The sequence below is a fragment of the Squalius cephalus genome (assembly GCF_949319135.1).
Source record: "Squalius cephalus genome assembly, chromosome: 15".
Lineage (NCBI taxonomy): Eukaryota > Metazoa > Chordata > Actinopteri > Cypriniformes > Leuciscidae > Squalius > Squalius cephalus.
This window is the reverse complement of record NC_137136.1, coordinates 29,213,615-29,240,591: the sequence shown is the minus strand read 5'-3', so window position 1 is coordinate 29,240,591 and position 26,977 is coordinate 29,213,615. Positions and strand designations below refer to the sequence as shown.

At 42.8% G+C, this 26,977-nt stretch overlaps 1 protein-coding gene across 4 annotated transcripts in view; it reads right to left on the bottom strand.

Annotated features, from left to right (window-relative positions):
* The window catches only part of LOC307172116 (uncharacterized protein), a 150,669-nt gene that overhangs the window by 24,801 nt on the left and 98,891 nt on the right, over positions 1 to 26,977 (bottom strand). For 2 of the 4 annotated variants that reach the window (XM_079894181.1, XM_079894182.1), the window contains one exon: positions 23,026 to 24,742. The exons of the other annotated variants lie outside the window; for them this stretch is intronic. In XM_079894181.1, coding sequence (XP_079750307.1) covers positions 23,951 to 24,742 — 792 coding nt within the window. In that variant the 3' untranslated portion in view covers positions 23,026 to 23,950. Of the gene's footprint in view, positions 1 to 23,025; positions 24,743 to 26,977 lie in introns of those variants that run through there. 4 annotated transcript variants of the gene reach the window in all.

Genomic DNA, 26,977 nt, shown 5'->3' with positions numbered 1-26,977 from the left:
AAATATTGACATCATGACAATCAATTTGAAACCCCAGTTGCATATTTGTTTTCAGAATGGGATTTTTCCTGTTAACAGGATTTCCTGTTTTTCTGACTTCCTTTTCTGACCTTATACTTACCTCAAGTTGCCTTTTGGGACATACATGCATGCATACATACGTACATAACATATCATTACTTGCTTGTTGAGAGAAGTTTATTTCAGCATCATATAAAATAAACAATAATGATAATAATAATATTAAAGCAAACACAGCTCTGGTATCGGAATAGTATCGGTATCGGCCGATATCCAAATTCAGGTATCGGGATCGGATCGGAAGTGAAAAAATGTGGATCGGTGCATCCCTAATATATATATATATATATATATATATATATATGTTGGGCCTATATGAAACACTGTTTGTTCTAAAGGCTATCTAGTGGCTATTGAAAACTGTTTGCTTTAAAAGCTGTTAGTTGCTATTGGAAACATTGTTTTACTTTTAAGGTTATTTAGCCCAGTCGTTATTTAGCCCTGGTGTCATTGTCACATGCTGTTTCATTTCAGCAACATTGCTATCAGTACTGTATGGTGGTTGCTAGCGCAATGTTATTGAATATATGCTTGTTACTTTGGCTTCTAGTATTTTTGCGCATTATCAAGCGTTGTAACCAAGCATTGTTTTATGATTATCTGGTTGCATTGGAAAAATGCTTGTTCTTTATTCTATCCGATTATTGCAACATGCTGTGTTAAAGTTACCACATGCTTGTGGCTAAAGCTATCTAGATATCGGTAACATACTTGTGCAAAAAACACAGTACAATCACCGCCGAGGTCTGGTATTCAACACTAACAACATCGTAGCTTCATGGTCCTGTGAATGAGTGTGGAATCATGGGAGTCGTCATCTTCACCTCCACAGCCAATGGAATCTGTAGGACGGGAGCACTGTATTCATAACTTAGCTGCACACTGCATCTGACTCAGAGATAGAGGGTGTATGCTTCCCTGACCGGACTACACTAGTTTTAATACTAGTCCTATCAGTTTTGTTGCCACTAGTCGGAGCTATTGCTGTAAGGTGTATGCTTCCCCTGCCAAACTACACTAGGGCTGTCGCGATAACCGCAATATCGCAGTACTGACAACCCAACCGCAGAGGAATTCAAGTAACCGCAGCAACCGCGATATTCACGTTTTCTTTTTTCATAAGGCTATACCCTTCTTGTTTTGAACTTCGTGCATGTGTATTGAATGTTAAATAAGTTAATAATGATAATAAGACGTGGTGATCATGGTTTTATCATGGTGATTTGTACAGAGGCTTCGTGGATTTGCACGTAAGCCTAAACAGACAGTGAATGAGAGAGATCGACTGAGCGCGTGCGATTACCTTGACCTGTCTTTGAGGTCAAGTCATATTCGTGAAAAGGTTGCCGTGTACAAGGAAAGTTAAATATTTGTCCTGTCATCCTTTTAACGTTTAAAATAAAGGGTATTTACCATGAATGGCATCAGCGACAGCGCTGGTCAGCATCCACAGCGCGAGGAACTCGCGGTCGTGGGAAACAAAACTCAGTGAGTCACGCATTGAATCAATGCCATTTGTCTCTATTAAGTGAAGCTTCAGCGTTACCTATGCAACGCATTGCTGGTCAGCTGAGCCTTGAAAAGTGGAGCTCAAAGTTAAAAATAATTTACCTTGTTTCATTACTATCTTTTAATGAATCAATCAGTGTTTTTGAACGTGTTGTTGAATGAATGGTTTATGACTCACTCAAAGACAGTCCGTTGCCAACAACTGCGCGCTGAGTGACAGGCTTTCAATGCGCAGATACGCTGTTTAGTTTCGGTTTTAGTTACTGAAAATGTACTCGTTTTTGTGCATGCTGACCACATCGTAACACTTATTTATATAGCAACAAATAAATCAAAATAAATTAATAAATGCGGTAAAACCGCATATCGCGCTATTGAGCCACTCATAATTACCGCAAGGGAAAATCCTTCACCGCGACAGCCCTAAACTACACTAGTGTTAGCAATAGTTCAGCGATTATACAACATGCTTGTTGTATCAGATTTTGCTGCCGCTAGGGGTGTAAGCTTCCCCCAATAGATCCCTTATAATTGTTAAATTATATGTTGCAATGTGACCTTTCTTCCCCCATAAGATTGGATCTATAGTGCTCAACATATGCCGCTAAAATCAGAATGTAACCATTCTATCAGCCTCAGTCGTGATGGGGGTAGTGTGTAAAAAAATAATATTTTCTTGGTTTCTACAGAAGTAAACTACAACCAAGTATAACAAGGTTATGGCGTCATTGACAGGTAATAACATAGTCATCAATTAATAATAAGTCAACAAATAACTTGTTTAGTGATTGGAATTTATTCAAACCTACATATTTGTGCCTAAATATATCCAAGTATCAGCATCACGCTGATATTCAGTATCAGCATCACCAGCGGTATTAATGACATGTGTTGATAATTCTTTGTGAACTGAAAGTTTCCACCAGCATTACTTCAGTATTGTGACTTATTTCCAATGAAAAAGATAACTGAAAAGGAAATCTCTATCTCTCATCTCTAGCTCACAGTCGTCACTCAAAGAATCTGGAGCTGGACTGTGGATATACAACAAGCAAGCAGCTGATTCATTTTGATATCTCAATTTTCACTTCTTCATTTCAGGGGGCATGCCATTCATTGCAATATGCATGTTTACTGCTAAGCATTTCGGGTATTGACAACATGCTTGTTGCTATGGCTTATGCGGGTATTGGCAACATACTCGTTTAGGTCATCCAGGTAAGGGCAACATACTTGTTGCTTAAGGTTTTCCGGTATTGTTGGTAACATGCTGTTGCTCAAGCGTTCCAGGTATTAAACAAAAAAAAAAAAAAACATCCAGATTTGCGCTGTCAGTTTGGGTTTGGGGGATATATATTCCCCCGTGGGGAAGTGCTTAGGGAAGTTCGCAAGTGCGTGTCTAAAAGTGGACATGCAGCCAATGAATGACTATGGCAACCCAGGAAGCAGGAACTAAACACTGACCACTAAACACTGAACTCAGGCAAAGTAAGACAAAAGAATATCAAAATAAAGGTCCATGGACCCAGACACAGAGAATTTGTGACATTTAAAATGGATCTTTATCTATTTATTTATTTTAATTTTCTGTGTCATGCAAAATATTACGTTGTCTCTTGCACAGTTCACACCACTTTCAGAGTGAAATATCCAGTAAGTGGCACTAAAAGCACGTTCAGTTTTATCTGAAACAGATGAATGTGAATCTGATAACACTTTATAACGTATGTATCGTGGCAGTTCGGAAATTAAATGTACAGTGACTGGCACTAAAAGGTTAATGCTCTATCGTGAAAATAACGTACCACCAAACCCTAAACATAGGGTTAACAAAAGCAAACGTGAGATAAAAACACATTTGCTAAAGCATCCATTTTAGCTTGCTTTTATTAATCTTTGTGCACTTTTATCATGACGTGCTTCACAGGACTCGAATGCTCCACATCACAAGAGCATGAGCTGAGATGAACTACTGAGAAAGTCTGCTACATAAGAGAAGCCACACATATGTGATGCAAACATCTACATTTATTAGTTTACAAATGATGCACAAACGTAAAAGTATTTTGAGCACATAACATAAAAATATATCTTTATTAATAGATAATCTGCCCTGTAATCATAATTTTGAAAAGGATTAAAAGTTGTTGGTGTTTTACTGCCTCTAGTGTTCTTTTCAGATGGAAATTGCAGTGATTTGTATGTTTTTGGTATGCGTTTGGAGTTTTGCAAAAAATGTAGAGGCACGTTTTTTCCAATGAGCCTATGTATTTGATTCATTATTTCCAAGTCAACCCTAACCCTAGCAGAAATAAAGTAAACAACAACATTAAAATGAGAACCTTTCAACAGCACATTGTGCCATCAAACTAACCTCCTGTCATATCGTGATTTAAGCGAGCACTGATTCCTCTTAAATAGTTCAAGAGCTGGATTTGATTTTATTCAGTACGAAGGTTCAGGGTTCTGATCCACACTAAGGTCTCATCTATTGTAATAAAGTTAAACTGCAGCTGTACATCTGTGAATGTATATCAGGAGTGAGGATACAATTCACTTACAATACATAATTTACTATTATTATTATATAACTCATTATTATAACAAGTACAAAACATGCAAATATATCACTTTAAAATAAAGTGTTACCTAAATTAAACATCATTTCTTTTCCAGCTAAATGCATTTTGTCTTAAGGATATTTCTATATTTTTACTAACAAAGGATGTGATGACCCGCACTCCCACAGTACTGTAATTCAGCACCTGGACAGACGGCTGGTGATTTTGATTCATAGACATCCCATCAGCACAGTTACATGTGATCTTCCCAAATGCTCCTATACACTGGAAAACTCTTCACAAATACTTGATGTGTTGAACGGATCCAAAGCAGCTGTGTTGGGGGAGGCAGAGCATAAGAAAGTGAAGCGAGTGGGAGAGAGAAACTGGAAGAGGAAATGAGAAGGACTGAGAGAAATCAGGCAATTGCTTAATAAATCCAGACATATAACTGAACAATGAAGAAGTTACAACTCTTAATGTGAAACTGTTAGTCAAAGCCACAACTAAGCAGTGTTTGTGTTCCTCCTGATTCAGACCAAAAACAGGCTGCTCTGTTTACCCACAAATCACAATAATAACTGTTTGGCTGTTTATTTGCAGGGAGCGCAGAACCATTCACATTTTTCTTCATTGAGTTGTTGAATAGGTGCAAAGTGTCCATTTTTTTGGAGGGCGCTCTTCACCACGGGAGGAGACGCATGAGGAGGGCATGATGATGTGAGGGCAGTCACATGACCAAACAGGAGCCAATGAGATGAAGTGAATTCAGGTTCATTACAAAGTTTAGTGGGTCAAGCCCAGCTGTGGACAGATACGGCCAATAAGATGCAGAAAGAAGGCTGTGCTGCGTGGCTCCAGACAGACGAAATGTGATCGTCTTGTGTGACACAAGCTGCACGAGAGAGAGACGGATAGAAAGGAAGAACCAACAGCCGAATCAGTATGAATGAATGAGTGCTGGAAATATGGTACAATACGACACCTGACACTCTTTTAACAATGAACATTGGATTGTTTTCTATACATGTATAGGCTAGTTCAGCATATAGTCAACACAAACATTCATATTTATACATTGAACAGACGATTCTGTCTAAAATGACTTGCAACTTGTTTTATCTGTATATTATCAGTATACATGCAGTCTCTAGGAATGGTTACTATGGAGTTTTTATAGAGTTCTTAAAATATTTAATAACGAGTGCATTTAGTACGGCACTCAGCCTGCGTCCTCGTGCCTATGGCCGAATCACAGCCATGCTGATATACAGCGATATCGCAAGGCTACGAGTGTGATATTGCTCATTAAATTTCACTTCAATCAATCAATAAAATATAAACCACTATGACTGACAATCATAGACTATTGTTACTGAAATAAATTATATTCTGCACATAGTCCCTGTGGTTCTTGTTCCCATCAGATAATGAATGCCATCACCCAAAAACCTGGCTACCAATATGGATATCTTCTACTCTCATCACTAGACATGTAGAACCTCAACTTGTATGAGATAGATTTATGCATTTTCTGCATAGAAAACATGTATTGAATAAAAACATACAAGAACCAGACCTCACACCAACCAGCAGACACCTCCCCGCAATGCTTTGTGAAGAAGGTGAATTATTCATGCTTTTTTCTTTATGAAACATCAAGGATTCAGAACTTGAATTTGAGCTAAATATATATAAAAAAAGAAAAAGTTATACATACCAAAAACCTGAATAACAAATGTATCTGTTCATACACTAGTAAAGTTCTTTCATTTTTTTCTCAGGCTGAATTCAAATACAGGACTGTGTTTTTCAACAACAACAGTAGAATATGACAGCAGTACAGCAGGTGTCAGAGTTCTGCTGCAGATTTGCTGCGTACACACACACACACACACACACACACACACACACACACACACACACACACACACACACTATACACAGCTTCTACAATAAAACACACCGTTATCAGATGAGGGTCTATTTTATGTTTCTTTTTGTTTTGACATTCAAGAAAAAAAAAGAAGAAAAAAAAAACAGGTTAGAATCAATTCTGTCTAAGAACAAACCATGATTAAAAAAAAAAAGAAAAAAAAAGTAGTTTTAAAAAGATTTAAAAGTAGGGTAGGAAATTTACTTTGTAAAAACTTTGTATAATACTGGTTGAAACTCTCTTCACATCCTGATAGCAATCAATAATAGAAGTGGTCTAAATAATATCTTCTGTGGAAGTCTCATGACCAAAAAAAATTCACACATCATTGGCGCGTTGAGGCAATGCAGAGTTGTAGACAGACAGTCAAACACACAGCAGACACTTTTTACAGTTATTCCTGAACCGAAACATCGAGCTTATACTTTGTTCACACCATGTCGTAACCGTAATTATGAGATGGCAACCTGTGACATTCTGCCTAGTGCTGTTCAGGTCCTCAGACTCTCTCCTCAGATTTATGCTTTTCTATGTCAACACTATCAACGGCGAAATTAATCAGCATTAGTCAGGTGGTACAACTTAAGCTCTGTAAGTTGTTTACATTCATTATTACTGTAATATTATGTGCTTTGAGACATTAGGGTAATTTAATGCTGTCTCTCATCTTGTGACGTTTTGCAGACTCTGCTGTGTGTTCATGTGCTTTGAAGGAGGCGTGGCTTTGGAAAGCGCTCTGAAGGGAGGGTGGGATCTTTTGCTTTTAAAGCTAGCTATTGCTAGCCTCTTTAAAATTATCCTACCTTTAATCAAATTTAGTCTAATTATGGATACTATACAGAGAAACCGAATGTAAAGAGACTGATTTTTACAACCTCTGTATTCTCGATACTTTTTAAAACAATTCAGTTTTCTTTTGTAGAATTTCTTTACGAAACAAGAATGACATCTTTCTACTGTTAAAATTAATTGTAGTATATGTGACACAATCCTCCAGACCAGTAACCTCAGCACGCTACATTTCCCATAATCCTCTCTGGCTACCACCTGTGCACACTCAACAATTACCACACCTTTCTGCCGTCAGCCTCATCAGTACATCCATATAGCCCAGCACCAAACACACGTTTGTCTGGTCTTGTCGTTCAACCAGGGCTGGACTGGCCATCGGGCATACCGGGCACTTTCACGGTGGGCCGACGTGCTTTTTGGGCCGATCACATACTCATACATAATTTTTATTATTATTAATTTTTTATTTATTTTTTTACGGCCCATAACATTTGTACATCGCGGCCCATTCGTTTTGTTTTGCTTAATTGGCGGCCTGGGTTTGTGCCGGTGTAATGCATTGGTCAAAAAAAGTCAGCGTTATTTTTTTTTTCTGACAGACCAGCCCATGAAACACGTAGATCAGCGGCCCATTGGTTCTTTTCTTGATTGACACTGGGCTGGCCCAGTCACAACTTTAAATGAGAGAGCGAGCGTGCAGCAGTGTCAGTGTGTATCTGTCAAAATAGTCAGCGAGATGGAAAAGAAATTTGCCCCCAAACCCCCCTAGAAGGACCGAGGTCCACCAACCACAGTTTTACCAAAACTCCTGTGAGAAACACTGGTATTGCTATGCCATTCATCACTGTGGAGTATAGTTCAACTGTATTAATAAATGTCAAATTTTACTTATTTCATCTGTTAACTCTCACTCATCCTATACGTCCTATATCGTCATTGATTGAATGCATTTTGTGCCAAAGCAATGATAAATGATCCACAGTTTAGCCCAAATAGACTGATGCTGCGCTCACTGTGTGAAGAGTTTTGACAATCATGAGTGTAAAAAAATATGTAAACTTTTAAAGAAAACAAATATTACTTGAGTATGTTATAAGAAAATACAATTTCAGTCTTTCTACTTTAAAATTTCATGTTTAATTCAGTGTGTCATTTCTTTTTAATTATTTGTGAAATTTACTAGCAATTTCTGAGTAATAAATGTTTCAAAGTAAATCAGTGTATGGTTACCCTAATAGCACTACACCACATATGGCATCCATCATGGGTGATGCTATGAACTGTTGTGTATATATGCTTTTCAGTAATGGAAATATAATTTAATATCTGACCCAATATGCACAACATACACTCCTAAAATCATAACACACAGATACCCATAAACCTCATAAACTCCGGTCCAAAAAACGTCCAACACTCGTTTGCAGCTTTCAGATGGGAATGATCTCTGGAGATTGTTATGAGGAAAGACATGTTTGGTACTTGTGGCCACATTAGCCTACGGTTCATGAGAATGCAGCACCAGAGGCCATGCGGCATGCTGAAGAGTAACACACCTCACAGACCTGCAAATGTCAAAGTGGCTTCCTGCTGAGCGGCCGATCAATGCTAACCTGTGACCCTGCCACCATGCCGCAGTATTTATGCTCGGTTCTTCAGAGGTCAGACGTCGCACAATTAGCACGAAGATGAGAAGCAGAGAAGGAACGAGAGTCGAAGGAACAGGAAGAAACCAAGTATGATGCTAAATATAGATGAGGCAAAAACACATGCTTTATAAACTCTTTTTAAACACTTTTGACAGTAGCTGTAATACAACGGTTTCCTTCCAAATACAGCACTTAAAGCATTTTGTAAAGATATGTTATGCTCAAAGACCAGTCCAGGAAGGATAATGCAATTAGTCCTGACAGTTAGTTAGTTGGTGTGCCACTGTTCACCAGCTTATATATTTACAGTACATGTATTTATTAACAGCACATTTTAGTGGTTTACACATCTAGAGAAGTGAAATTGCAGACCAGAAGTTTACATGTGGGTGTATATGGTCTGTTAAAGTCCTGGTGGTGGAAACGTACTCAGTTACTAACGTAACCTCGGTTCTCTCTAGAAGAAGGAACGAGTACTGCGTAATATCTTACGCTCGGGGAAAATCTCTTTTCCGCGAGATATTGAAGACAAAAATTATCCTTAATTTTGTAATAATGCAAAACGCGTTGCGACAGCATGCAGACATAGGCAAGACAGCTCGCGCGCCCATTGGCTGCCCTGCGGCAACTGCAGCAGCCTATCGAGAGAGGCCCCTCATGACGTCAGGTCCAATACATCACGTCCCGCCGAAACGGGTGTGGCTTAGGCTTATAAATATAGCTCGATAGGCTGATCGAATCTGTTTTTTCATCGCCGAAGCGAACCAGAGCGTGATGCATGCACGGCAAGATACGCAGTACTCGTTCCCTCTTCTAGAGAGAACCGAGGTTACGTTAGTAACCGAGTACGTTCTCTTACGAGAGGTCTCTCGTACTGCGTAATATCTTACGCTAGGGGAACACAATGCAAAACGCCGTGCGTGCTGAGATCCAACACCAAAGTCCCAAGGGCAGGTGCCCGGGGCTCATGTAGTGCATGATCACCAGGGAACTAGGGTTGGGTACCGAAACCCGGTTCCAATAGGGAACCGGTTCCGACGTAAACGGTAGTAACGAGACCGAATAAGAACGAAACTTTCGGTGCCTGGCGTTTTTTACCGCCCCCTATAAAACATCTCGCGGCACGAATAATCCAATAATAAAACATCTTCAGTTAACCAGCAGAGCATTCATTTAGTTCGTTTGTTAAATAAGAGACGATCTAGCGCTGAAATGTGTTTTTTAAATCAAGTGATCAAAGTGCTCGTTGCCGCTGCAATCAGTGGCGCGGATACAGTGTTTTCTCTTGTGGCTCGCGCACACCGCACTGTTTTCACTCGGACGCGCGCTTCAATACGTTGCGGAGATCGATCTATTTATGAAGCGCTGTCTATATGATTATGTGCGCGGAGAGTTTGTGTGTGCGTGCTCGCGTCTCAGATGAGTATGTGCGCGGAGAGTTTGTGTGTGTGTGTGTGTGTGTGCTCGCGTTTTAGATGAGTATGTGCGCGGAGAGTTCCGCGCGTCTCGTGTGTGTAGAGTTTGCGTGTGTGTGCGTGAGCGACTTTAGATGTGAAGTTGTGCATTTCATATGTATTAGTTTGAGCATTCAGCAGTATACATGTATGTGTGACTACTTACTTAGTATATGTGTATGCAAGGGTTTCATATGTGCGTGAATGAAGTTTGATTTAAGCCCTAGACGGTGCCTCATATCTATTCGTTCTGGTGAAATCACAAAATATAATGGACACAAAGTGTCCCTGCTTGATATACAACCACTGATGAGCATAATCGGTAAAAAAAAAAAAAAAAAGTTCAAGTTCAGCTGCCAGTGTTCCTCTTCGGGTTAATCTAGTATTTTAATGCCAACTGCAAATCTTGCATATCAAGTATGAAGTATATCAATATCAAGTATATTTATATGAGGCTATACTGTGTGTGTTAAATATTTCTGCTCAGTGTCAGATATTTCTCTGTTTTGTAAAAGTCATAATATGAGAAGACAAAATTTTGATCTTAACTCAAGTGTTTTCGGCTACATCAGTAGCCTTTTAAATGGCACAATTTTTAATTTAATCAGAAATCAGAAAATCTTTTTCAGAAAATCACACACACACACACACACACACACACACACACACACACACACACACACAGAGGTATTATTTTTTTTGATAAAGTGTGTGCGGTTTAGTTTTCTTAAGTACCGCTTCAAGAACCGTTTGAGCACCGGAACCGTTTGAAAAATACCAAGTAGGTACTGGTATCGGATAAAACCCAACCAATACCCAACCCTACCAGGGACTCGCAGAGAGTCCGGGAAAGAGGGGCTAGAACAGCATCATTTCCGTAATAAGTAGCGTCCTATTAGGAGCCAATTATATCAGGTGTTCCACACAGTCAGGGTGAAAACTTGGCCTGAACTGATGAATAATAAGGGTCTTATATTAGACCGAAAACAGCTTAGCCTGCAAGGCGGGAACTTCTAGGTTATAAAACCTAATAAATGTAGACGGGGAGGCCCAGCCCGCCGCCGTACAGATATCTTGCAAGGCAGTCCCGCTAGACCAAGCCAACGACAAGGCCATGCCTCTCGTGGAGTGCGCTCTGACACCTAATGGGCACTGTAGGCCCTCTGTTTCGCGAGACAAAGAGCTGCTCCGTCTGTCTGAAAACAGACGAGCGAGACACATAAGCCCTTAAAGCCCTGACCGGGCAAAGGAAGCTCGTGTCCTTTTCCTCATTAGAGACCGGCAGGGCCGACAGGGAAATCACCTGTGCCCTAAACGGTGTGTTGAGGGATTTAGGAACCTTGGTTTCTTGGTTTGAGTATGACTTTCGAGTCATTAGGCCCAAAATCCATACATGTCGTGCTCAATGAGAGCGCTTGCAGGTCCCCTATATGCTTTACCGAAGCGAGAGCCAGAAGGAACACCATCTTGAGCGACAGGTGTTTGATATCTATCGATTGGATTGGCTCGAATGGGGCACCTGTCATGGCTTCCAGAACCGTAGAAAGGTCCCACATGGGGACTGAGGGAGGTCTGGGAGGATTTAACCTCTTAGCTCCTCTAAGGAAGCGGATGACCAGATCGTTCCTTCCAAGTGACTGGCCAAGCGTCAGTTTAGTAAACGCTGCTATGGCCGCCACATAGACCTTGAGCATAGATGAGGTTCTGCCCTTCTCCAGTAGCTCTCGCAGGAAAGAGAGATCCTCCGTCACCCCACAGTCTGGGGTTGATATGCCATGAGCTGTGCACCAGCTAGAGAACACAGACCATTTCGAGGAATAGAGCCGTCTGGTTGACGGGGCCCTAGCCTGTATGATCGTGTTTAGCACTCCCACCGGGAGGTTAGCGGGTACCCGTTGATGGCCCACACATGTAGGGACCATAGCTCTGGGCGAGGATGCCAGATCGAGCCCTTGGCTTGAGACAGGAGGTCCCTCCTCACTGGTATTGGCCATGGGGCAGTGCTCGTCAGCTGCATCAGAGCTGGAAACCAAGCCTGGTTCTTCCATAACGGAGCCACCAGTAGCACTGAGCATCTGCTTTCCCTGATCCGCTCTAATACCTGAGGCAAGAGCGTGACGGGGGGAAAGGCATAGAGCGGGCAGCGGGGCCAGACGTGGGCCAGTGCATCCCTGCTCTTGGAAGAGAACTCCGGACAGTGAGCGTTTTCTTGAGACACAAACAGGTCTACCTTCGCTCTGCCGAATGTCTTCCACCACAGTTGGACTGTCTGCGGGTGTAGGGACCATTCCCCTGCCGGAACATTGTTCCTGGATAGTCTGTCTGGTCCTACATTCAGGTGGCCTGGCACGTGCGCTGCTCTCAGCGAGCGCAGATTGTGCTGAGCCCAGACCAGGAGGCGTTCCGTCAGCCTGTAAAGGTTTCGGGACCTGATACCTCCTTGGCGATTTATGTAGGCCACCACCGACATGTTGTCCGAACGGACCAAGACGTGGTGTCCTTTCGTTTGTGGACAAAAGCGCCTCAGCGCGTTGTCGACTGCCATCATTTCCAGGCAGTTTATGTGCAGGAGCCTTTCCCGTTCTGACCACTGGCTGAAGAATGGTCTGCCCTCGAGCAGCGCTCCCCATCCTGAGGTGGAGGCGTCCGTAGACACCACCTTCACACTCAAGGAAGTCCCCAGGTTTACACTTGACCGGTGCCAGTCGGTCGCTTTCCAAGGTTTCAGAGCTGAGACGCATTTCTGATCGACCTTGAGGCGAAAAAGACCGGAGGTCCACGCTCGACGCGGTATTCACGCTTTTAGCCAGAACTGCAGTGGGCGCATGCGAAGCAGACCCAAATGGAGTACTGATGATGCTGAGGCCATGAGACCCAGCATCCTCTGAAACTTTCTGAGCGGGACTATAGTGCCGCAGCGGAAGGTTTTCGTCATGCGCTGAATATCCAGTCTGCGCTGTGGCGATAGCTGTGCTGTCATAGACAGCGATTCCAGTTCTGTGCCCAGAAAAGATATTCTCTGACTGGGAGACAGTGAACTCTTCGCCCAATTGACTTTGAGACCCAGATTCTCGAGATGTTCGAGTAATATGGTCCTGTGTTCTATGAGCTCTGAGTGTGATCGAGCTAGAACCAGACAATCGTCCAAGTAATTCAAAACTTGCATTCCCCGAAGTTTCAGGGGTGCTAGGGACAGGCCAAATGGCAGGACTGTGTATTGATATGCCTGGCCCTCGAAGGCGAATCTCAAAAACCGCCTGTGACGTGACGCTATTTGTATTTGGAAATACGCGTCCTTCAGATCTATTGACATAAACCAGTCCCCTTGGCGAATTTGCGAGAGGATTTTCCTGGTTGTGAGCATTTTGAACCGGCGTTTCGAAAGCACTTTGTTCAGCTGTCTTAGATCTTTTTCTGTACCAGAAAATATCTGCTGTACAGAGCCCCTTCGCTCTGAGCTTGAGATAAAGGCTCTATGCCCCTTTGCTCAACAGTTTCGCTATTTCGGCTCGAAAAAGACGTGCTACTTCCATTTTCACCATAGTTTCGATTCGCGCCGCGTAAAGGCGGGGACGTCGAGCGAACTGTAGCGACTAGCCTGTTTTATAACGTTCAGCACCCATTCTGATACCCCGGGGAGCTTTGCCCACGCATTTGCATGAATAGCTAGGGGTTGAATGAGATCTGGGCTCTGGTCGCGACATGGTGGTGACCGGAGAGCTTCGGTATGCTGTAACAGAGATGCCGCGCTTGCGGTGCTCGAGGCGGGGGGCGCGCTGATCACAACGGGCAGCCTGCCCGCGCTCGACTCTCCTATGGCGGCTTGCTGAGGGAGAGCGAGCGGGGTGAACCCCGTGGGGCTTGTCATGTCTGTGAGTGAATGTGGGCGCGGGACAGCGGGCACATTTACTACACTGAAAACACCGTCTGCATGAGCTGACTGTATGTCCGTTGGTTTCGTTTTACAGAAACCGTGAGACATGCAGTGTGCAGTGTTTGTGGGCACTGGGTCGTGGGCACATTCACTACATTTAATGCACAATCGATATGAGTCGATTTTATGTGTGCGAGCCCTGGAATGTGCCGGGCTGTGCTTGTGTGTAGGAATGAGCACTGGGCGTGGGCATTTTACTACACTCACGCGGAGGGGGACGGTGGCCAGCAGAGCGAGAGCGCCATAGAGAATGGTAGCGGATAGCCAGATAGCGTCATCTTGTCTTGTGACGGCGTTTGATTGCAGGCGTGCACGTATTATAACAGGCTCGTTTACTGCAATATTGATATTTCCAGTCGCCGGAACTTAGGAGGGGACTGAGAAATGTGTGAGAAATGGAGGTTGGTCTGGCCTCGGAGGGACTAAAAAACTCTCTTTCCTCCTTTTGCCGGTGAGTGACGCACGCGAACGGGGCGGGGTAGCTTTCTTGTAACGTAAAGAAAGCTAGCCCTGTAGCAGGAAACATCCATCCACATAGACGCGGCTTCTTCATCGTCATCAATGACGGAAGCGGCGGCAGACTGCGGCCGCTGTCCGACAGTGAGAGACTCGGGCGAAGCAGGCAAAGCTGGCGGGCGAACCGGCGAGCTTTTGCTGGTTGGAGGAGGTTCCGGGACCCGCTGAGCACGGCGCTTTACAGCGCGGCATCGCAGCGGGCGGAGGTGCAGTCTCGGCGAAAGATGCCAGGCGAGTCCTCAGAGTCACCATGGGCATCAGCTCGCAGTGAGGGCAGCTGCCGTCAGCGAGCGCGAGAGCTGCGTGATCCTCACCCAGGCAGGAAGCTCAGATGACATGGCGGTCCCCGTTGCTGAGTGGGGCTCGACACGAGGCACAGAAGGTGAGAGACATCTTTAAAAAGACGCTCGGCTCTTGTAGGTCAAAGAGTGTGAGTCGCAGCGGCGAACACACACTTAGCAGAGGAAAAAGGATATACACGCCGGATAGCGTAGCAGGAACGGCGACTGAAGGCGGCGAGTTTTCGGCCAGCGGCTTCAGATGCGAAGGCTCATCCCACAGAAGGCTTTCTCAGACGGCGCGGCTTCTTCCTCTCGGGATCCAGCGATGCGTGAGCTTCGCTGAAGAGATGAAAAATCAGATTTGATCAGCCTATCGAGCTATATTTATAAGCCTAAGCCACACCCGTTTCGGCGGGACGTGACGTAGTGGGCGCGAAGCGCCCTCATTGGACCTGACGTCATGAGGGGCCTCTCTCGATAGGCTGCTGCAGTTGCCGCAGGGCAGCCAATGGGCGCGCGAGCTGTCTCGCCTATGTCTGCATGCTGCCGCAACGCGTTTTGCATTATTACAAAATTAAGGATAATTTTTGCCTTCAATATCTCACGGAAAAGAGATTTTCCCCGAGCGTAAGATATTACGCAGTACAAGAGACCTCTCGTAAGAGAACCATTGAAAGCTTTGCCTTGGACCAGCATCCAAAGCACAACATACTCTGGAGTTTTCAGCAAATAAATGTCATGGCTTAATTTATTTCAATAATTGCCACTGCATCTCTAGGACAGATATAAATGGTATTGTTAAAAATTGGAATTATTGCCAAAGATCTGTATATCCATGCATCTATCCGAAAGTGTTTAAAACTAGCACTTGATTCACATACACTGAAATATATTCTAATTCACACAGAGACAGTGGTGTATGAGTCACAGTGTTTGATAAATATTCTGAATGTTCTGATCCAATCTGACTTCTGACCTGTAATGCTGCCTGAATCCTAATCATACACTGTTCACTCGTTGGCCAGAGGAGAACTGGCCCCCGACTGAGCCTGGTTTCTCCCAAGGTTTTTTTTCTCCATTCTGTCACCTGATGAAGTCTTGGTTCCATGCTACTGTTGTCTTGGCTTTTGGCTTGCTTAGTTGGGGACATTTAATATTCAACAATATTATTGATCTGCCTTACTTAAGGTGGACGATGATGCAATTTTCTTCTAGAAACAAACTTTGGGTAACACTTAACAGTACGGGTGCACTAATCTGCATTAATTAATGCTTAACTAATGCACAGATAATCATGTGTTAATGTATTACTCATGAAGAACTAAACCATTAATTAATGATTAATGCATCAGCAACTAATAAAGATTCTAAATGATTAATAGATTAAGTAATATATGAATTGTTATTAATTAAATGTGTCAATGTATTAATTCCTTAATAACTTATTTTATTAACTAAAAGTGTAAATTATTGCGTTAATTACCACAGTTGGTCAAAGCAGTGTACTTCAACTTCCAGTTGTCTGCTTTAATTAATCATTAACTAATGATTTGCAAATGTATCATGTTATGACTTTACTTGTTGAGGCACATGACTATTAACTAATTGTTATATGCCACAGTCTGTGCATTAGTTAAGCATGAATTAATGCTTATTAGTGCACCCGTATTGTAAAGTGTTACCAAACTTTGTTGTATTATTTTCATGTTATCACTGTGAAACTGCTTTGATACAATCTGTCAAGTCATCCTCATTTATATAGCGCTTTTAACAATGTAGATTGTTTCAAAGCAGCTTTACAGAGATAAACGTATAATTTAAGGTAATAGAGATTGTTTTGGCTTTATAGCGGTTCTTTAATAAAGTTATTTTCCAGCTAAAGTTAGTTTTGATTGACTCGCTGGGTAGATGGGTATGTGCGTTTCAATATATGTGCGCAGGTTTGGAATTCCCTACAGACCAAGCCTAAACAAAGTACTGGTCATTCCTTATAAATTTTGATACAGAATTTTATTTTATTTTGTCACTTCGGGGTAGGTACGCGAAACAAATTTTCCCGACAACGCTTTATCTGTAGGGTGGTAAAGGGATCCTCCATAGGGAGAGACTAGTTGGCACTTCAGTGCTTTTACAATCGGTATTGTAAAAAGCACTATATAAATAAAGGTGACTTGACTTGGATCTTCTAACGCCCTATAATCCATCGCGCTCTTTAAGATCAATAAATTCGAGGCTTTTGGTCATACCTAGGATATCCAGATCAACCAAAGGAGGGAGATCATTTTCACATTTAGCTCCAAAACTCTGGAATAGCCTTCCTGATACTGTTCGCTGACTCGCTCTCCCAGTTTAAAACTAGATTAAAGACGCATCTTTTCGGCCAGGCATTCATATAATATTTTTAATCTTACAGTTCAAACTACAATCCGGCCTCTAGTTCATAAATGCCAGAGGAGAACTGGCCCCCGACTGAGCCTGGGTTCTCCCAAGGTTTTTATTTTTTTCTCCATTTGGTCACCTGATGGAGTTTTAGGACACCATTAGGTCACTTGATGGAGTTTTTCGGTTCCTTGCCACTGTTGCCTTTGGCTTGTTCAGTTGGGGATATTTTGGGGATATTTCATTTTATTTTATCAATCAATAAATTCCACTAGAAACAAACCTTGTTGTATTATTTTAATTTAATACTGTGAAGCTGCTTTGATACAATCTGCATTGTGAAAAGCGCTATACAAATATACTTGACTTGACTTGACTTGACTTGTTTGTGAGCACTGACCATTACCAGTATGTTACAAAATGGCCGTCCATGTGGCTCGTAAAGTCAGTCTGGGCATCTGGGAGACTGCAGGACAAAACCCAGCACCCAGTGGAGTCCACCGGGAGCCATGAGCCTAAATGCACACATTCTGCACAGATGGATATGCCGTAGCTTTCTATGAATTGCATCAGCCAGGGTGGTCTATTTTTACTGTTTATTTGAAAGCTGGTGGTTTTTCTTATAAACATGCAGAAAGCTTTTAGGCAAGATATGTATGAGATATGAGGGCGTATTGATCCTTGGAGACTCGTTTTTTTTGGAGTTCCTGGATATCAAGACCAAACCGATGAATGTCTTAAAGGGATACTTCACCGATTAGCATTAAGCTTTGTATCAATAGAAACCCGGTAGTATTTTCGAATGACCGTGCTTCCCTCCACTCATGTCCCCCTGAGATGAGAGATTTATGTATTGTGTGTCTAGAAAAAAACTTCAGATGATGCAAAAATCATCATTTTGTGTCATCTGAGGCTTTTTTGGCCAGAGGCTAGAGACTACAGACAGTAGTAGGAGCTAGTTCCGCATGTTTTCAACCTGCCCATAGGGGGTGGATCTTATGATAAAACAGCGTCTTATCAGTTTCGAGTCAACTAGTAGCCTAGTTGTATCATTTCTTCCGATACTGCCCTCTGTAACCGGTAGGCGTGGTTTGGGAGTGTAGCAGGGCAGCGAAGCAAGTGCATTCTGGGAGTTGTTGTCTTTCATCCACATGAGCCAAAAATCTCAGTCTAGAAGGCACCAACCTCTAAAATAATTTCACATTTCTACTACATAAATGACCCAATTTAAATACACATTCATCTTTCCAGCGGTGAAATATCCCTTTAAGCAATTTATGTCATAAGTTGACTAAAAGTAATTTCAACTAAATTGTCCAAGTAGTGCTCAAAGGGATTTAGACTACACATGACAACAGAAAGATAAAGCACAACAAGGGCAACAACACATACCAAACTCAGATATGGTCACAAAGCTCAGTGATGCCTAAACAAAACGGTCTTCTTGTAGTCTTGTAGTCTCCACCTGTTAAATTCCTATTAGCCCTAATGACACTCAAGCCTTTGAAGCAGCATACAGGATTTTATTTCCTTTTATGACACCTGTTAAAGAAAGGCAAGCACTTCAAAAGGCAAGCGTAAGTGGCACCTCGCAGGGAGAGACGCGATCGCACTGCCACTGAACCGTCAAGCCATCATCATGACGCACCAGAGACACCGGTGAGAATGCACAGTGTGTCTGCATATCATTGTCTTGTCTTATCAGTGCAAACAATTATTAAAAGGCAATAAATCAGTCGGGAATCTTTCATCACCTGCAGTCAGTAAATATGACATGATAGTTTTTCTCGTATACTTATAGATGTACCAACAGTCTGAAAATATTCTTATTGGTTTAACCCACAGGTTCATATTTGAAACTGTTTGTTTTGAACGTGTTTCACATTTCTTTAAGCTATAAAAGCCAATTGATAAGTACGTTCCAATGGTGTTCTAAAATTAGGAGGCAAAGTATTCAGTTCCCTTTCAGTTGCTCACGTTAGACGTTACGTCGACGTGACGACGTAATTGGGATCACTTCAGGGAGCCCTATCATCTTTGAGTGTCTACAGAACGAGCCAATGAACGTTGGCGTACATGAATCGCGTCACACGCCCCGCCCCCCGCCCCCCGCCCCACAGCGCGGGTATAAATACGAAGCGAGAGCACGCACCTTTGTCTTTCACTTCGGAGCCGAGTGGTTTCACTTGTCTTCTCGAGTGCTGCATAGAGACTCTGCAAAGTTGGAAACCAGAAGAACTCTGTTCCAGTGTTGGCGTGATGGCGCGATCAGTGGTGGTCGTGAGCTTTACAGTTTACAAACTGCTGTTTTCACAGAATTGCATTCTGAATTTGAGTGTGTGTTACACCTTGGCTATCCCTGGGTGTCTCAGCACTGAAAGAGATTTTTATTTCTATTTTTTTGTTTTCTACTAAAAGAGCAACATTGGCCGTGACACTGCTTCCTTTTCAGGATGTCATTCTCTATGTGTTGAAGTGGAACCTGTTTGTTGAATGGTGTTCTTCTCACCAGGAGAACCCCCGAACTTGCTCGATCAGAGCTGTGCTTTCCTACCTGCAAGATGGGTTGGAGTGAAGGCTGTCTCCCTCCACCCTTAAAGTGTATGTTGCCGCTATCGCCGCACATTACGATGCAGTTGAGCACGAACTGATCGTCAGGTTCCCGAGGGGAATGAGGAGACTAAATCCGCCTCGCCCACTCTCGATACCCTCTTTGGATTTGTCTCTGTTCCTTTCGGCACTTCAGAGACCACCCTTTGAGCCTTTGCAATAAGCAGAGTTAAAGATTCTGTCCTGTAAGACTGTACTCCTGGTTGCATTGGACCTGCATGCATTTTCGTGTTTAGAATTCGGCCCGGCTTACTCTCACGTGATCCTGAGACCTCGGCCCGGATACGTGCCCAAGGTTCCTACCACTCCCTTCCTGCAAGCGCTGCCTTCGGAGGTGGCAGACCCAGCCCTGGCTTTTTTTCAAGTATATTTGTATAGCACTTTTCACAATACAGATTGTATCAAAGCAGCTTCACAGTATTAAATTAAAATAATACAACAAGGTTTGTTTCTAGTGAAATTTATTGATTGATAAAATTAAATTAAATATTCCCAAAATATCCCCAAAATATCATTTTCTCTGTCTCGTTCACAATCTGCGCCTATACGTGGACAGAACACGAAGCCTCAGGACCTCAGGCCAGCAGAAGGGAAAGGCTGTCTCCAAGCAGAGGATGGCCCACTGGATGCCATCGCCTTGGCTTACAAGGTCCGAAGCATGCCTTGCCTGCTCGGGTTGAGAGCCCACTCCACTAGGAGTGTCGCTTTGTCCTGGGCGCTGGCACACGGCGCCTTGATGAAAGATATATGTAGAGCCGAGGCTGGGCGACACCTAACAGTCCGCTCTGCCATCACTGCCTGGTGTAGTCTCCCCCTTCTCAGGCTGGAGACACCCCAGTGACATTCCATATGTTGTACTGCCCCTAACTGGCCAGTCCATATATGAATTCTCCACATGATACCTCCCTTCGGGCAGGAATGTAGGTTCCGCAGCGTCCCTCTCCCCTGGAAAGGCACACTTTCCCAGTGTTATCCAAGAGTTCCGCTGTGTGGGTTATAACAGAAAAGCAGTTTGAACTCCCTATATGCAGGCCTTCCGCCCCAGTCAGTGGGGGTCTGAGAGTCCTGGATGTGGACGTAGGGTGCTGGATGTGGCAGCAACCATGGCGTTTTCCATAGGGATCCCAAATACATTGTAACGTCGAACGTGAGCGACTGATAGGGAATGTCTCAGTTACGTATGTAACCCTCGTTCCCTGAAGGAGGGAATGGGAGACGTTATGTCCCGTCACCACCGTTGCTGACCATCGCTGTAACGGCCATCACGATCTCGGCTCCTCAGCGAAAAACAAAGGTGCGTGCGATCGCCACGCTGCGGGGCAGGGCGCATGACGCGATTCACGCACACCAACATTCATTGGCTCGTTCTGTAGACACTCGAAGATGATAGGGCTACCTGAAGTGATCCCAATTACGGCGTCACGTCAACATAATGTTTCCCGTTCCCTCCTTCAGGGAACGAGGGTTACATACGTAACCAAGACGATTTTTGTTTTAATATTTTGCAAATTCATGTTACAGTTACACCTAATGGTGATATATTTTTCAAGTTATGTAAAGATTACTTACACAATCAAAAAAAATATTTTTTTCAGTTTTGCATTTTTAATAGTAAACTTATTTTCAGATCATCACCCAAAGCTCAGTAAATACTGCAGGTGTCATGATGGTCACAGACAACAAACTGATTGCTCACTAAAATAGACCTTGATCATGTTTTCAAGACATTGCGAGTTTGATTTTGACAAAACGGTGATACTTTTTAAGTAGTCTTCTTATTAATACCAATATTTATTTATTGATTGACAGACTGATTGGTAGATGTGGAATGCGCATGAAAACGAGAGGCAGGATGTATTGCATGAGTTATAGGCCAGTCAGAGCATAATGGAGGCACTGCCTCCTTTCACATGACTTTTCCTTCATTCCTTAATTTTTTCCATTCTCAATTACTCCCCGCCAAATTCACAGTATGATTTAGGGGGTCAGTTAAAACTAAATGAGAATAGAGGAAGCAAGAGAGATGCTGTAGCTATGTGGAACTACTTTCTTCCACCTCGGTTTCAAAGCTGCCATTGATAGCTAAACAGATACGCTGAAGCCTCCATTATTAATTCTTATACTATGGGGCTGATGAATGCTTGAATCTGATTATTTTCAATGAAAAGCATGGCTAAAGTAGTTCCAGGCAGGTCTTGACCGCATTACAGTTCCATTTCCCTTCTCCAAATGATTTCAGTTCCCTTTCGAGGTAACTCATGTTGTGTTGAAGATGACACTTTGGGGAAAGCCTCCAACGTAATAGCGTCTGAAACGTGTGTAACGTGTTGCACCATGATGTTACATGTGACGTTGTTCACGGAAGCTACAAAGGGGAGCCGGCACATAACAGTGTTCGCTTTTGCTCTTCAGCAAGCATTCTGTGTTGTTCTTGTCAGTCTTACTTGGTGTTGTTTGTCCTACGTTACAAAGCATTCACTTATATATTTCAAAGGAAGTGAAAAAAAAGAAATGGCGAGTGAGAGGCAATACAAGCAGTGTGTGTCTCCCTGTCCTAGATACATCACGGATGGGGACACACACTCGCTTGTGTTATGTGCCTCGGAGCAGGAGAATGCACGGGCAGTGCTTGATGGTGCTGCCTGTGTGAATTGTGAGCTGATGCCGCTCAGAACGCTCCGCAAAGGCGGTGCAGCATTTACAATCATGGGGATTGCAAATGGAGCTGGCTGAAGAGTTTGAGACGCCAGCAGCCAGCTCTGTTGTTCCCATTCAGATGTCGGAAGCCCACTCTGCGGATTCTTCTTCCCGGGATAAGAACCTGATGTTAGAAATATCTAGCTCTAAGGAGTTAGATGTTCTAAGCATTGAGGTAGGAGAATTAGAGGACTCGCCACCTCATTCTACTGATTTTGAGGAGCTGCTGGAGGTTGTGACCAGAGCAGTGGCCAAATTAAACATTGAATTGCCATCAGAAAAGCAGGAGGTGCAGAAGAAAAGTAAACTTGATGAGCGCTTCCTGCAGTCTTGGTCACAGCCTTCACGTAGGAGTCTGCCTTTCTTTCCCGATCTCCACACACAGGTATCGCGATCGTGGAAAAGGCCGTTCTCGTCAAGATTATTGAGCCTAACTGGACATAATTATTCCTCCATCCTGGGCTCAAAAGAGAATGACTATGGGGTGATGCCGCGGGTTGAAGAGACACTAGCATATATCTTTCACCCGACGCTGCGTCATCCCTCAAAACTCTGACGCTGCCCACCAAATCTCTGTGTTGGTGGGTGTGAGAGACCAAGCTGGCAGGCATGAGGATTCAGAAAATAGGTTTCCAAAAAAATAAGTTTTTATTTACAAAAAACAAAAAAAAAACTAATTTATAGAATAACAGAAAATTCTGGGCCCATAAAAGAGGTCAACTAAACAGACCTTAACTCAGGTAACATAACCTTAACATAGGCTGAACAACCCAAAACCTGGACAAACCAACAGACCTACTAGACTAAGACATGGAGAAAACTTATATAGTGGCTGATCAGGCCATTCTGACACAAAGGGGGGTAAACAAAACACATAATATATAAACAAACCACATTAACTACAACACATGTTAAACCAACGCTACCTGATATGAACCAAAGATAAATCAATTCAATAATCATAACAAGAAAATATAACTAACAAAGAAAAGAACACATCTCAAAAAGGGAATACTCTGCCACCCCCATGATATGGGAAAACATGGCTCAGTCCAATTATCCACTCCCCTATTTAAACAGCTGAGAGTCAGTTGAAAGTCATTTTGCCTGTCAGCCAGCCAGAGACCCCATCAGCAACTCCCCAAGAACTGGTAACTCAAAGAGAAAGGTATTAATTTCACGGAACACAACTTAATGAACTTAATGAACCTGAAATTAGCTAAATTGACAAAGTTAACTAAATGTGTGCACCCAAAAAGAAAACTAAGTCAAATAACTAATAAAACGGTTTTTAAACCTAAAGTGTGTGTCCAGTTATTTATTTTGTATAGTATGTAATGTGCTCAAAACAAATGAAAGAGTTACCACCGTAAGTTATTGTTTCCATGTGTGGCTGCTAGTGCGGCCATCACAGTGGGCAAGGCATATATGATGGGGGGTCGGGCTGGTGCATGCCTGCATTCGATGGGCATCATGCAGGCATACCAGTCCAACCTCCTAAAAGATTTAGATGACAGCGGAGAGATCGGGCTTGTATATTTAATGGTGACATCACATCTCCAAACTCGCGCTGTGAAAGAACAACAGTGGGAGGGCCAGGGGGCTTTGGAGGAGGACGAGGTGATGGTGAAGGGATGGTGAGAGGCAGACGAGGAGGGATGATGGCAGTATGTGGCGAAGGGCTGGTGATGCCAGGACGATGAGACCCCAGCAGCAACGATGGAGAGTTCCTGATGGCACAGACCCAGAGCTCTCCAATGTCGACAGCCCATGGCGGAGATGAGGGAGGGAGGAGCCAAGATGATGCTTGCTTGGCTGTCGACATCCGGGCGATGACCGACGGAGACAGAGCCAGTGGATCTGATGGCGCAGACCGAGGGTCAATGGAGCTGAGCGACATCGCCTGGGTCTCCAGCGACGAGCGTCGAAGGTGGAGCCAGAGTACCTGAGGGCTGGGTTGATGACGGTGTGACTGAGGACAGAGGCGATGCCGATGGGAAGGAGGAACCTGCTGCAGCCTAAGGGGTGGAAGGATGGAGCGCAGCGGAGGGCCCATAAGTAAGTAGCGGAAGTGATGCGACAACTGACCAAGGGGGAGCCGGTGGGATGAGGGAACCCGGAGGAGCCACCACGGTGAGAGTCTCTGTTGGAGCCGAAGGTGGGAGGAGCCAATACGGAGCCGATAGGTCGACGGGCTGAGATGGAGTGGAGGGATCCTAGACTGAAAGCCTCTTGGACAGGCGTTGCTGGTGGTTGCATGACCACATCCTGGTAGGGCATCCCCAGAGATGCCGCAGGGCTGCAAACGTACAGTAGAGATTGGGCTGGAGGACTGGCTGAGCTCTGTTGGAGAGGATGACCATAATTATGACAGTCCACACAGGTTAGCGCAAAGAATGAATTCATACAAATATCAACTGTGACCGGACAAGGAGTGCAGGAGAAGGAACAACTTAAGTACTAAACACAGACGAGGATAATTAATCAAACACAGCTGACACATAATAATGACGGTAACCAAGGAGACAGATGAGTGGCGGGAATCTGCAAATGACACATGACAAATTAAAAACAAATGTCCATGAAAACAGAAACTAAGAGAACATAATGGTGACATCTTTATAGTTCTTTTGAACTTGAATCTTTTTTAAACATTTGCTTAAACATTATTAGTTTTTTGTGTATTGTTTTCTTGCATTTAAATGAGAGCTTTTGTTATAAGAAAAAAACATTTAACTATTTTAAGATGTCCTTGTTAGAGTGTAATTATACAGCACTTAGTAATATTAATTAACATACTTATTATAGGGTTAAGGCTAGGATAAGGGTTTGGTTTAGGGTTAGTTGCATGTATTTATGCATCATTCACTGTTATTACTATAGTAACTACATGCAACATATGTAACAGGGACACTGTGCAATAAAGTATTATTGAAAAAAAGTTATTAAACTTGTTAGGAGGACAACTCTTTTTGTAACTTAATTCAATAACATGATAAAAGCTTCAGCAATTGTAATATGAAAATTGTATACCGTCACATGCCTAGTGTTGATTTACTTCAGTTCAATAACTGTAAAGTTCATTCAGTGATATGTACACCTTTAAATATAACGTTTCAAAATATTTGTTTTGTGTTGTGTTGTTTTTGAACAGTGGATTATTTTCTTATCCAATTGTTTTGAGGAAGCACTGCCTCCCTTGCCCATGATATGTTCTAACAAAAACCCTAAAACTAAACATGCCTGCTGCCCTGATGAAAAGACCAGTGGTGCTATTTGCAAGATCTATCTTCAACACAGTGACTATGCAGGTCAAGCTGCTTCATCAGTCACGTTTGCAGGTGAACAGTGAACAGACGCCAACTCATGCGAAGACCTCAGAAGATGCAACTCTGAATCAACATGCACCAATGCTCCATTTTTCTAAATGTCATAATCAGTTGTTAACAAACAAGTATTCATTACTTCAATGAGCTCATTGTTTCTGCCTTAAATTATTACATTGTTTAATTTTAGCTAACTGTGATTTTGTATATGTACATTTCTGAAATACATAACTTAGACAATTACCTCTGATAACAGATTACTCTAAATTGTAATGTGGACTCATGCATTCGATGTCTATTGTGAAAAGCACCATACAAATAGATTTTAATTTAATTTAATTTAATTTAATTTAATTTAATTGAAAAAGTATGGCTGTTCGGGTAAACCATCAATACCAACATCAAACAAACACCTGGGACTAGCATGCAGATTTTGGTCTAATCTGGTATTTTAGACTCTAGTGCTCTCCTTTCTCAGAATATTTCAAAGTGCAACCTCTGGAAGAGAGCCACATGCAACCCACGTGGTTTCACTTGAGCAGATCTCTCAACCACAGCAGGCCAAGTAAACATCTTCATGTGCTTAACATATCGTCTGCGTCCCAATGCAGGTGTTTGACTGAGCGGTGCAAACATCCGGTTGGAGGAGGCCTTCGTGCCACACAGTTAGCGCTCTTTCTTCCTCAGGAAGAGGCTCAGTTATCTGCGTCTGTGATCACATCAGCTGCTGATCTGAAGTCAGCTTCATGCTTTTTTCAGATGGCTGTGTTAGGTCTACAGAGGCTGGTCCAGGATCAGTGCTGTAAAGTTTGACACCAAGCGTGGGACGTGAGCTAAATGACACCAGATCACAAACACAACAGTGAAGTGCTTCTGTTTCTCTTGATCAACCATATGAACCAAGACAAGATCTCTGAAAACACTGTGAACCCCTCATGCGAGATGAAAACAAGAATATTTACATTCAAACAGTAAACATGTTTAAGATTCAGAGAATCTTTTTTGATGGCTGATATCTTAGAGAGTAGGGTACCTGATGACCAATATAAAGCCAATCACACTGTTTAATTTAAACATAAATAACACATGCAAAGAAAATTAAAAGTTATTTTACATAATATTTAATCAAATAGTTAATTATAGGGCATTCATTATTCGAAAGATATTAAGAACATGATAAAAAATTAATCTGTTTAACATTTTTGAATTGTATAATTCTAAAATAGTGATTATAACTTTTGAGTTCTTAGTT